The sequence below is a fragment of the Poecilia mexicana genome, unplaced genomic scaffold, assembly GCF_051168715.1.
Source record: "Poecilia mexicana isolate PSO_F unplaced genomic scaffold, ASM5116871v1 scaffold_8, whole genome shotgun sequence".
In the NCBI taxonomy this organism is placed as follows: Eukaryota; Metazoa; Chordata; class Actinopteri; order Cyprinodontiformes; family Poeciliidae; genus Poecilia; species Poecilia mexicana.
This window is the reverse complement of record NW_028263377.1, coordinates 11,572,938-11,586,026: the sequence shown is the minus strand read 5'-3', so window position 1 is coordinate 11,586,026 and position 13,089 is coordinate 11,572,938. Positions and strand designations below refer to the sequence as shown.

General features: G+C 40.4%; 1 protein-coding gene across 1 annotated transcript; it reads right to left on the bottom strand.

The window, feature by feature from the left end:
- Positions 1-571: 571 nt before the first annotated feature.
- On the bottom strand, positions 572-12,050 carry arhgdia (Rho GDP dissociation inhibitor alpha). Its single transcript, XM_014972272.2, has 6 exons — positions 11,901-12,050; positions 4,504-4,704; positions 3,384-3,467; positions 2,887-2,963; positions 2,701-2,764; positions 572-2,052 (listed from the first exon to the last, which is right to left on the bottom strand). The coding sequence occupies exons 2-6, from the start codon at positions 4,691-4,693 to the stop codon at positions 1,850-1,852; spliced, it is 618 nt and encodes a 205-aa protein (XP_014827758.1). The 5' UTR covers positions 4,694-4,704; positions 11,901-12,050; the 3' UTR covers positions 572-1,849.
- Between the last annotated feature and the right edge of the window lie 1,039 nt (positions 12,051-13,089).

Below are 13,089 nucleotides of genomic sequence, written 5' to 3'. Positions count from 1 at the left end.
ATACAGCTTCTTTAATATCTCCTCAAAAAGTCTCAGTAAATTTAATTGTGTTTTTGTTGCCATCAACAAGCTTCAGACAAAAGCTTTGGGTGGATATTTAGCCACTCCTTGGGAATGTTGGTAGTTTTCATTTACATTGTTTACGTTCTTGGCACGGACTTTCTTAAGGAGTTTTGAAAAGGTCAATAGAGGTCAGGGCTTTGGGAGGGCCAGTCTAAACCAACGTTCAGTTTATTTTACATAACATCTAACCAAAACAATGCTATCATGCACTTTACAAAAAAAAATGTTAATACATTCAGCAATTAAGATTTCAATGATTTAATTATTTTAAAATGCGTTTAGAAAAGAGAAACAGAAAAAAATAAAACTTGTGCACCAATTTTTTTTTCATGTTTCAGATTTTCTATAATCAGACATTTAATAGAACATAAATCTCAGAATCAAGCCATTTCTGATCAGATCTACACAGTAAATCACAAATTAAGACCAAAGTACTGGATGATAATCTAAAATCATTTAAATGCAACTTCTGCGGTTTGAACAAAAACAAGCGACACACACACACACGCCCAGTCTGAACACTTTAATTTGAACACCAGAGATCCGTAAACTGTAGGCAATACAGACAGCACACAATAAGTTTAACCCACCTCACCGAGAAGAACCGTCAGCCCCGTGACACACGAGGCTAAACGAGGCCAAACTGACGTTCATTTACATATGGAGTGTATAAAACGAGAAAACACCTAGCATGGCCAGCTGTGTGTTCAACCGCTAACGTGCTTAAAGGCTGAGGTTTGGGTACTGATTGAGAGACGATGGGTCTGGAGGCACAGTCAGCAGAAATAATCTCCACGTCGTAAAGTGAACGGTTTAACGCGTCCTGTATTCGATTCAGCATAGAAGACACAGCGATCGGGACTCTTAGAGTTCAGTTTTAGATTTTTAGACCACTACAAAGAAAAATGAAGAAATGAATGTTATCCAACAAAACGTGTAATGGAGTAATTAAACCTGAAGCAAAGACAAACTCTTAGCTCTGATTCCATGTGTTAAAACAGGCTCACATACTCAGAAGGCAAATGGCTCAACTATTTTTTTCCTAGATCTTCATAACTGCTATTAAGGCCACGTAGATGCTAATAAAAAAAAAGAAAATAAAAAACCTGATTGGGTGAGAACGAGCGGCAGCTAAAGCTAAATGGGGCTTGTGGGGTGGTTAGAGGTAACTGTTTCCCCCTGTTTTCTGAGTAGATTATATCAAGATCCAAACTATTTGGAAGTCCAACTAGTTTTAACGAGACCCAAGTACGTATAATCTGCTCAGAGGCTTTAGCTGGGCTCTGTCCAAGAGTTACGTCCAGCAGTGATTGCTAAATCTGCGCTAGCAGGCGTTCTGCGTGCTGCTGCCCGAGGCAGACCATGATGATTACACAGAACAATGAAAAATGTTAGGAAAAGAAAGAATTGGTGGTACAGGGGGAGAGGAAATCCTACACTGATGGTTTTTTTTTTCTCCACCGTTTTCTCTTGTATAACAAACCATCTTGAAAATCTGGATTGTGCACAGTTTGCTTTCTCCATTTTTGAGGATTTAATACTTTATCAGAAAAGGGTGGGTGTAAACGAATTAATTGTTACAATTGAGGGATGATGATGAATGACGTGATTAAAAGCTAGAAACAAAAGGTGCGAGAGCGGAAGGGAGGGCTGTGATGGACGGAGAGAGCAGAAGCCTAAGACGACATAATGCGGAGAGAAATCCTTGGAATGACAGCAAGACGAGGAAAGGCTGGAAAAACGCCGAGCGGGGAGGAAAGTGAACGAGACGCGGCGGAGAAAAAAATCAGTCTTTCCAGTCCTTCTTGATAGCGAGGCTCCACTCCCAGGAGAGATGGTCGTACTTGTCGTCGTCTGTGAACTTGGACTTGATGTTGTAAGTGCCTCGGGCCAGCATCCCTTTGGGGGCTTCCTCCAGGGTGGTGAGGAACTCGTATTCCTCGTCCGGTCTGGGGCCATAGCTTCCCACCATGTAGTCCGACTTATCCACTGCAGACAAGAAAAGGAGGGAAAGGAGACAGTGGCATGAGCAGAACATCCAGAATCTAGAAAAGGAGAATCCTTCTGACCACTTTCCTTCTCCAGATAAGATACTGACAGCTCAGAAACAGTCCAAACATCCCCACCTTCCGATATAAGTTGCTCTACACAGATGCATCTGAACAAGTGAGTCATAAAAGTTCATTTCCATAATTCAATCCAAAAACAGAAACTTTGTTTGGACAAACATCCCTTAGCAAGTTGCACTTTGACCCCGCTGTTTTTCTTGGCATTAACAAACTTCTGCCATTGGTCTGGCTTCACATCTGACCATTCTTATCAGAAATGATGGGACTCATTGAAATGTGTTGGTTTCCTGGTATTGAAACCAACACATTCACTTTTTTCATTCATCAAACTGTGAAAAAAAGGGGAAACATGTTCTGGAAAATACGTTACATCCAAGCCTGCATGCAGAAGGGACTGGTTCATATAGCAAATGGTAAAACTACATGTTTTGTTTTAAAACTCATAGAAACAGGAAGCATGTTATATAAGGGATTCTGATATTTCTCCACCTGCACTGAGTTTTTGGTGGCTTTAACTTCGAATTGCAACCAATTTAGAATAAAAAAAAAAAACACAAAACATCTTTACCTTTGACTCCTTTCCTGAATGTTTGCTGATTGTATCTCAGACCTGAAACGATCTCTTTGTTCACCTGCAAAAAGCATCATGCATTATGCCTTCAGCAATCATTAAAAGAAAAAAAAATCACCATAAATTTCAAAACATCCAGCTGTTCTAGACTAACAGAGATGCACAGAATGAGAGAACCATTACCTTGAAGTTGATCTTTATTCTGTACTCAACTCCCTCCTTCAGTGTGAATGGGTGCTTCTTGAAGTTCTCCAGGTCTCCTGAAATGTAGAAAATAAAATAAACATTTATTTTAGATATTAAAAAAAACCTTTTCTAAACACTTGGAACAAATTGTTTGCTTCAGTCTTAAACATTCTTCGTTTTCGTGAGATGGTGAGTGCACCGTCCACCAGGGGGCGCAGTGAATAAAAACAGGCAGCAGTTTTCCTTCCTTGTTATACCCATTTTGACCACTGAGAGGGGACAAAGTGCGCCATCAGGAAGTGGCTAATTAACCCACTTCCATAAGAATCTCCTCATTGCTAATTAGCAGGCTAATGACGCAGCGTCTAAATTTGCGCAGAGGGAAGGGACTGCTTACTGTCTGCAGTGATTGGACTTCCTTCAGTATGAGGACAGCGGTAATGCTCCTCCTCCTGCCCTTTGACCTCTAAAACCTGCAGCTGAACAGTACTTACCCTGCAGGTCAAGGATCAAGGGAGCGGGTGCATTTTCACACATCAGCGTCATCCGTGTCACCTGGACATTTGGTGCAGTGGGATCTAGTAAAGAGAAAAGTTCAATAAATGATGGGCGCCGTGCGTTTTCTTCCTCTAAAAGCACTCATTAGGCAACATCTTCCTTCAGCTGATTATTTGGACTTCACATTGTTGTTCTTCAGACACATCCTGAGGACCGTTTCCTTTTTCAGCCACAAAAAAATAAATAAATTCCACAGAAGTTTGTTTTTTTTGGGGGGGGGGGAGGAATCTTAGGATGAACAACAACAGAATAGGACATAATTGTGAAACAAAACAATAAATACAAATTAAAATCAGAAAATGTGGTGTGTATTTATATTCCCTCTAAATCAATAATTGTTAGAACCACCTTGCGGTGTAATTACAGCTCCAAGTTACTTCTGGTTGCTCTCTGCACAGACATTTTTGCCTCTTCTTTGCTGCAAAGTAGCTCAACCAGATTGGAATGAAAGAGTCTGAACATTTTTTAAATTCTTCACTCAAATTCTAAAATAGATTTCCGCTTGGACTTTGATGGGTTACTTTGGGGAATTCACATTAAAAGGGGATTAAAACCCAAATGATCTTTATTAGAAAAGCTCTCATGTGCTGGTCAATCACATAAAACCTAAAAGAGCAATGCTGTTTCACTGTGAAGAGCTCAAAAGGTGCACACTTTTCCAAAACACTGTAAAAGTTTGGCATATTCAAAAACTGCCTGTAGTGATGGCATGCAGAGATAAATGGAAACTTCTGACATGTGACATCAGTTTAATCTCATATAAGCATCTTTGTTTATATGAGGAGGCCCTACAACACATGGAGGTATTAACCCATCATTAAGCCCAAAGCAAAAGAAGATGGAGGTGCTGTTTGGCTTGGCAAAGCCTTTGCAACACTCGGATGTTTGCATGATGAAGTAGATGGGACTCATTGCTCTCTGTCAGGCGGGATAAATATTCGTATGCGAGGATGTCGATCTCAGTTGCCCTGTTTTCACAACAAACAGCTGACATTCGATGATGGAAACAACCGACGGGCCAAACGGAGCGGATAAACGAGTCGGGTCGGCACGAACCTGCGACCACGGCAGCCTTGCCCAGCAGCGCCTCCTTGTACTTCCGCAGGCTCTCGTCATCTTTGTCCAGCTCCTGGATCTCCTGTAAGCTCTTCTGTGCAGGAGGTTTGTAGTTTATGTCCGATTCTTTCTCCTCGTTGGCCGCGGCGATCTCTTTCAGCTGCTCCGGTGTGAGGTCCTGCTCTGCCATGGTGCGCTAGACTGTGGCGACAGAGAGGGAGGGAACGATAAAAAATGGAGGAAACGGAGGGGCTCCGTTTTATTTTTTTAAATGAAAACTACAAGTGAAGCAAAGAGTGATGGCTGCTGAGAGAAACCTCTGTGAACTTTGACCTGAGGACACAAGCTCATGTACAAACAAAGGCAGGTTTACACAATGAAGCACAACATAATTTAAACACTTCTAAGCACAATTAGTCATAGTCAGGTTGGTTTAAATGGCATAACTTAGACTAGCAACAATCACAAAGAATTAATAAAGTTGCATTAAAAAAAAAGAAACCTCGTCATTCTCCATCTATAAAGGCATCAACTAACAAGCAGAAGGTACTTTAATTAACTTTTACACTTTGATAAAATCAAATAAAGGTCATTACATGTGTTTGATGCATTAATGACCTCGAAGTTCCTTTTTTTATTATTATAACCCACTAGCTCTACGAAAGATCCTGCAGCAGCGCCTGCATTTTCTCTTGTGTGCAAAATACAAGGATCTCAAAGAAAAGCGGAAATCGGTATTGACCTGAAAACTTGATCGGTACATATCTTGTTGCAGAGCCCTGGTAATGTTGGAGTAAAATTAATGAGAACAGCTGGTGAACACATGCAGAGCAAAACTTAATGAGAGCCAAGCAACACCTGCAAACAACAGCTGGATTACACTGCAGCCATAATGTGGTTCTTGACTTATTCTGGTTTAAGACCTGAAGATGAGAACACACAAATCAGCTTAATGTTTTTATTTTTTACTTTTAGGGTGGTAAAAAAAAAAAAAAAAAAAGCATTTCCTTAATTTAAAGAAGTCACCCTCAATATGAAGCCTACAGCAGATTTACCTGCTGGCTCCTTTCAGCCAACAAGAAAACACCCTCAAGCACCTCAGTGACGTTTTTCCAAAAATTCAATGTTGAAAAGGCCCGGCTTCACGAGTCAAGCAAGGATTTGAAAAAAAAAATAAAACAAAGGGTAAAGAGTTGATCAAGAGCGAGGAAGATCTGCGACTCCATTAATTACATAAAATGGGTGAGAAGGAGATTGGTGCTGAATGTTGGTAAAGCTGGAAGCAGAACTGTTCTGAAGAGAAAGAGGAAGGTGTCAGGACAAACAGTTTCCTCGTGTTACAAATTACTCTTCCCCTATGAAGACAATCATTTCGCCCTCTAATTTATGACTCTCGTTAATCCGTTTCACATGCCAGGCGCTGTTTGTCAAACACAGACAGTCAAACAGACCTAAAACTCTCAGAAGGCAAACAATGGCGACTGATGCCAGCTGATGAGGCCAGCTGCACCTGTTCAGAGGAGGCAGGACACTTGGGAGTCCAAAGCAAATACGCTGCTACTCATCTGTGTCCAAACCTCCACACATCTGGCGATTAGGAGCTCTGAACGCAGCTCGGTTTTCCCAACTAAGGGCCTCGGCGCACCCAAAAAAAAAAAAAGTCCAAAAATTCCTTTGAAAACGAGTGCATGTTTGGGCTGGTCAGCGGTGCGAGATTGTTTGGAGGGAAACCAGGAGCAGATAAGGCAGCGGTGCTGTAATTTTCGTTCTTCAAGAGCTTGGGGAGCAGGTTGCTGGCTTTTTTTTTCTTCTCTCTTCTCTTTTCTCGCTTCCTCTGCTTGACTCGTCTTGCAGCAACGCAGTGCAGCAGCATACCAAGCTGTCCCACAGCAGGAAGTGCTCAGTCAACTCAGCGACACACAACGCTCTACTGGAAACTACTGAAGAGGTCGCGCAGTTTGGTTTGAACTTCCCCATCTTAACTTGGATGTTTGTGTGACCACTGATCCCAAATTGTGCACTTATTTTAAGACAGTCATGTTCTCTTTTTGTTGTTAAAATTAACGCAGGCAGATGAGATAAAACAAGAAGCAGGAGCAAATACAAATCTGCTTAAACTGCATTTTTAAAAGGTCCTTTTAATGGGATGCAGCAGAAGGTGCTCGGTAGCCACACACAGGTTCTTAAAAGACTTTCACTGAACGCGCAATTTGACACGAGAATGGAAACTAAAAGAGCAGCAACCACCACGCTTTTTAAAAATTGCAGTGACTAAAAACTACAAAATTTTAAAGTTAAAACGAGCTCATCTGTAAAGCAGCAGACTGCCGGCTAGCATGGCTAACCAGGCAGCCTTTACCAGGTGGCGAGTATATAGTTAAAATAAGCTGTAGTAACATGTATGACTGGAAATTACAAAAATAAAACTGAATTTAGCTAGTGTTTATATTTAAATACCTTTTTTTTTTAATTAAAATACCCATAAATGACTGGGTTTTGTTAAACATGAATCAGCCTGATTTATGCAGTGTGTTGAGCCAATTGTTTCTAAAGTGTTATGCAATAATGACAATATATCACATTACTTAGAGATGCCTTCTTAATCAAATGTGGCATTGCTGGTTTAGTCATTTAAAAAGGCCCACATGCTCCAAATAACAGTCAAACAATGCTGACATCATCACCTTTACAATGACAGCCATTTTTTTCTCTCTCTCTATCTCCCTCTCTCTCCAGTCTCCAACAATGCGAGCTGTGGGTAAAGTTGCCAGAAAGAGGCCCTGTCATTGTTGGGCCTGTTGGGAATAAGCCCTTGCGGTCATGGGACTGAACGTTCTGCTGAACTTGGGAGTCTCGGCCGCCACCTGAACAGCTCCGCAGCCTGGATAAACTGTTTGCCTGAGCGGACTGAGCAAGCAGCAGAAAGTTACAAACACTCCAGACTTGGCAGCGGCTCAGGCGGGAGATTAGGCCCGTTCCTTAGGAACGACGCGGAGGCTCTCGAGACGTTGAGTTATAGCTGAGGAGGCGTTTTTGTTTTTCTTTTTTCCCTGCAAAGTAGAATTCTGCTGATTAAGGGAGAATTGTTAGCAAGTGGGTCAGCTGTCCTTTCTGTCCTTTTGTGGACAAACTGCTTTGACCGTCACCTGAGACACAGTCTCCCCCCCTGCGTGGCTGTAGCGTCCATGTTGCTAATGCGAGGTATTACATCGATACCCAAACTGATCAAGCACTACCGTTTGAGAAAGTTCAGTTTTCACAGGGCTGAGCAGCGATCATAAACATGTTATTCTCCTTTAATAAAATCATCAAATTGCCTCCATGTTTTATGACCTGCTACCTTTTTAACGCTGCTTCTGATTTATTGTGAGTATACAACATGCAATTTAATCTCTGACAACCATGTCTTCCTTATTCACCGTCATTTACAAAATGTTTGAAGTACAGCTAAAACACAAAAGCCGGTCAGGCAAGATTTCAGAGCTCCATCCACAAACAAGTCTGGCGGGGTTGGGTGTTTATGTTCACGCTTTCCATTAAAAGGTCAGAGACAGACTGGCCAGGAAGCAACAACAAAAATACGCAAATGAAGCTGAAATAGTAACTGTAGTAAGAGTTGAGATGCACCACTCGAGCTCTTCCTTCCCGGTACAGATTTCTGTGTTTTCTTGGAAGTCTGGCCCGTCGGTTCAGTTGTTCCATGTGACAGAAAATACCATCGACTGCAGGTTCTTTGAGGGAGGTGCTCGTTTTAAATCAAACATAAGACTAAATTACAAGGTTACAGCAAATCATGCACCCAGGCAATCATATCTGGATTAGATATATTCTTCTGTTACGTTTATTTCAATTAGAGGAGCAAACCTCGTGCTGTTGGGTGGTGTGTTTATAATCTGAAAATGGCTCTAAGTTTTTGTTTTGATACATTTAAGGGCAAAAGCCATCTGTGATTTTTACCAAATGACTGGTGCATCTCCATTTCAGTTTCAGTTTTGGATTCTTGATGCTTAGACAACGTTATTGAGAAAGAAAGAAAGAAAGAACAACTTTAAAGCGAGCTATGGCACCTTCTGCTTTACAAGTGTTCAATGTTAGACTTTATGTTCAACATAACCACTCAATTTTCCCCAACTCAGTGAGAATAATCAAAACCATTGTGACTTTAACACGGCCGTTAACTTGGTGGTTTTGTTCTTTCAGAGCCGCTGTAACACAGACCGCTACAGGAGATTCTTGCCGCCCACAGCCATTGCAATCTACAACAACTCTTCAAAGAAACGTTGATAATATGAGTTGCAACATTTCATTTCTCTCTTAGGAATAATAAAGGATTTTTGAAGCTCTAACCCAACTTTTTTGTTTTTTTAGAGAGCAGTAAATGCGTTTGTGGGGATCTATTTTTATGCTTTAACAGATGTATTGCCACACTGTTTTATCATAACAGTTAAGAAGAAAAAAATATAATGATGCAATTTTAAACCCAACAGCAACCCCTCAGTGACATAAAAGCAGCCACAGATGCAGACCTAATGTTGTGAGTTTTGTCCAAGATGACTGAATATGCACTCAGCAGGCAGGAAGGGACTCAACGGGAAAAAGAAAAGTTTGAAATCGGACATTTTGGTCCTCCAGCTCATAATTTACAAATGGGAATGCTCCAACAAGGAATAAAGCTCATATTCACCTTAGTGACAACAGAAGAACACGAGTACTGTTGCACTAATGGTGACTAGGGAACCTGTATGCTGTGACATTTAGCGGAGCTATGCAGCTGCTTTGATCCTTTCTGGTCTCTTGGCGCTGAAGTCTCTTCATGCAACACCGAGTGTAACCAAGACCTTTGGACCCGTCTTTCTAACAAGCGCAGCTATGCTTCCTCATTACGCTTCTGCTGTATTGCTTTTGCAAGCATACTGCCATGGCTGCAATCATGTTTAGGTAAACCCAAAATTCGACATTTGATAAGGTGGTGATAAAATCGAGCGATGCACGTTTAAAAAAAAAAAAAAAAAGAGAGAGTCTTGCATGCCAAGGCAGCGCAGCAGCGGCGGCCATTTTCTGCTGTCAAGAAGTGACTGCAAACTTCCTTTTTCATATGAGGAGGAGCGCAATGATTCACATCCTTTGGTGTATTAAACCGCAGCAGCGCAGAGATGAAGCTCAGCTCATCTTCTTCGTACTTCTAAAAGACGCTAAAATCAACAAAAGCCGTTTCAAATGCAAAAAGAAAAAAAACAAAACAAAAAAAAAAAGCACTGATACTGATGCTTACACCAGTACACTAAATTATGTTAGTTCCCAGTAAGTTGAGGACATAGAGCAGAAATTGCCCAAAGCTTTGAGGAAGTGTTGCAGCGCGAGCTTAGAGCTGATGCAATGCAGAAGAGCTCAACGCCAAAAGACCAGGGGGGTTGAAGAAAGAGGCGACAGGGTATTTTTGGACGAGAAGGTCTGAAGTGGCTTGATAACCGCCATACATCTGTAGGAAAGAATTTGATTAATTTCGGGTAATAAACGTCCACATAAAGAGCAGCCTGTGGGAACCAAAGATGCAAAACACAACTATTCCGGGAAGGTCCAGAACAAAGAGGAATAAATAGATCCTGAATAGCGCCTGCAACTAAAGGAAACCGGGAGAGGATGGGGGGCAGAGGGGAGCTCAGGTGCAAACTACGAGACATACAACGATTAATTAATGTAAAAATGAAATATGTAAAGAATACTGAGGCTTATCTCAACTTAAAATTGTTGCATAATACCCCACAACTGGTGGTGGGGAGCGGGGGGTTGTTTCATATTTTGGCTGTTTACCAAAGCTACAGAAGAAAACCATTTTCTAGCTGTCAAGCTGGCCTAACACAAGGACAGACGCTTCATTGTATGCGGAGGAGGCCGTCATACCTGTATACCTTCCCCTGCGAGGCTGAACAGAAACAGGTCACTGACATGATTGTTTAGAGAGGCAACTAAAGAGGGCTGCTCTGGCACGGGAGGATGTGGGAGGAAATGTTTCCTACAACACAAAGATTTTTTTTAAGCCTACAGAAGAATATTAATTGAGAAGGACTTACTTTCCTCAATTGGAAGGTCAAAATCCAGAAAACAGATCTTTATCTACTTCCATTAATCAAAATTCACAATTCTCACTCTACAAATACACGAACCAACAGACCATACAAATTCCTGAGTTTATTAATAATCAGATAATGGTTTGGCTAGCAATATAAGGTTATATTTATTCATCAACATTATCTCTTTTTATTAACCTCGTGTTGTAGGAAAAGAAATCACAATTGGCTTTTGTAGATTTTGATATTGGTCTTGAAAAGCCAGATCAGTCCGTCAATGTTTTAAACTTTTCAAATTTGGTTCTGACCCTAGCATTCCTCACACTGAGCTGCTAGGAAGTTGAAACATTTTTGTTATAAATACAAAGCTTTTTTTCCCTGCTTAAATTCAACCTTCTTTGGTCTATCAGCATACAACAGAGAGGAAAGGAAACGCTCAGTAAGACATCCGGCCATGCAAGCTTGCAGATTTTCAAGCTGAGCGGAAGTCAAAATTAAAAAGTTTATGGACAACCAAAGATATAAACAGATGTGAAGCTTACAGTAGAGCTGAAAAGAACCCAAAACCGTTATTTCCTCAACAGGAAGGAAAAGGGAGGATTCACGGTTTAAGAGATCTCTTGTACAAATCTATCGGCAGCCATTCAGTGAAACACAAAGTCTCAAAATCAGGGAAAAAAAAGTCGATTGAAACCGATTTGATCTGAGCAAGTTGGCCTTGGGCACTTCACTGCGGAGGCTTTCAAAATAAATAAAAAAACAAAACAAAAATGGAGGCATGTTTAAGGTGTGAACTGAATCAAATTTAAACAAGGCTGAGTACCAGGAAGTGAGTTCAAATGTTCTTCGTAAAGCCAGCCACATGTCAAGGGCGTCACATATGCATTTCTTTCTTAAAGTAAACCAATGTAGTCGCTTCATTTACACTTTTTTACCTTGCACTGGTTAATGCATGCGCTATATTATAAGTTTATTGTATTCAGAGGGCACACTTACCTAACCGCCTACACCCGGAAATTCACAACCGAACCGTCTACGTTCCCCGTTCAGGGCGGATAACTTAATGAGTCACTAATAAACTTCATAATAACAGTTTGAAACACTGATACTGACACAAAGTCAATTTAATTTGAGACGAAAAACTACAATTTTTTCGACGGAAACTTTCGTTTTGGCAAACAACTAGTTCCGTTCAAAAATGTTAAAATAATAAGTTATAATTCTGTCCCGAAGGAAAAACATTACAGATTTAGCAGTAGCAGCTAAGTGTTGGTCGCATTAAATTAAGTCAATAAAAGTCTCTGCAGGGTGTTTTCTGTATAGTCTTACCGTTTCACTTGTAGTTGGCTGGGCCAGTCTCCTGTGAATGAGAGTGAAGCGCCGCGGCGGAGGAAAATCTGAACAACAGACCACTCACTGCCATTTCCGCATAATCTCCTTCAAAATAAAAGCATGCAAACAAAACTACGAGAAGAAAATCTCCCACTGTAAATTCTTAACTATATTTTATGAAACAATGCGTCAAACCTATAAAGAATCACACGTTTAAACTTACAATTAGACGATTTTTGCCACATCTTATAATATTCACGAAATTCATAGCTTTCCTGTATTTTATTCATTTAGAAAAACAAGCCCCAACATCTTACGTGCCCGAAGCAGGGTGGTTGTTGAATGAATTGCGCCTCTTGGGAGTCCCTTCATTTGAATAAGAAGGATCAGCGCGATGAAGATGAACTGAATTTAAACCAGACACCAATATCTTTATAGTCAAGTAGACATAAATATAACTAGTAGAAAATTGGTTGCGCAACTCATGGTGGCTCGCTGTGGACCGTGGGCGGTCTGCCATGTTGTCTGTATCAAAAACAGCCACAGATTCTAAATGCAGAAGCTTTACTTAAATTTTACTAACATCGATTAAATAAAAGCAAACAGCATGCTATCAAGTTTATTTACTAAAAGAGAACTTGTGAGGCACATGCATTGTAAAACACAACCCACAAGTTTTTATAATCCCCTATACATAGAATACTAATTGTCCTTAATATTAGGATTTAGCACTGATTATCCCAGTGTTTGCTCATATTTATATAATCAAAAGGAAAAAAATAAAGCAAATGTTTTGAATTATATTAAAAAACGCTGTACAGCTTAAATTCTAGTAGCTGACAATGACTGGACTAAATTACTTTTCTGGTTGATTTGAGGTGAGATTTGCATTCTAAACTGTGGAAACACTAGAAATAACGTGATTATTTTTAAATAAATATTGCTCTTCTGCTTTTTTAAGCAGAGATTTTGGTATGCAGAAGTGTTTGAACGCACCCGAAGAAAATGCTAAAACATTTTAGGGATTTAATAAAAACTTGATACTCGTTTTCTTCCAGAGTGGAGATTTACTTTAATCCTGAAAATCTCACCGGAAGTGGTTCTTGCAAACCTTTAAAGGAAATGCTTCCGGAAACCATCACTGACATTTCTGAGTTTTACAAATTTGATCTCTTACTGTTCATGT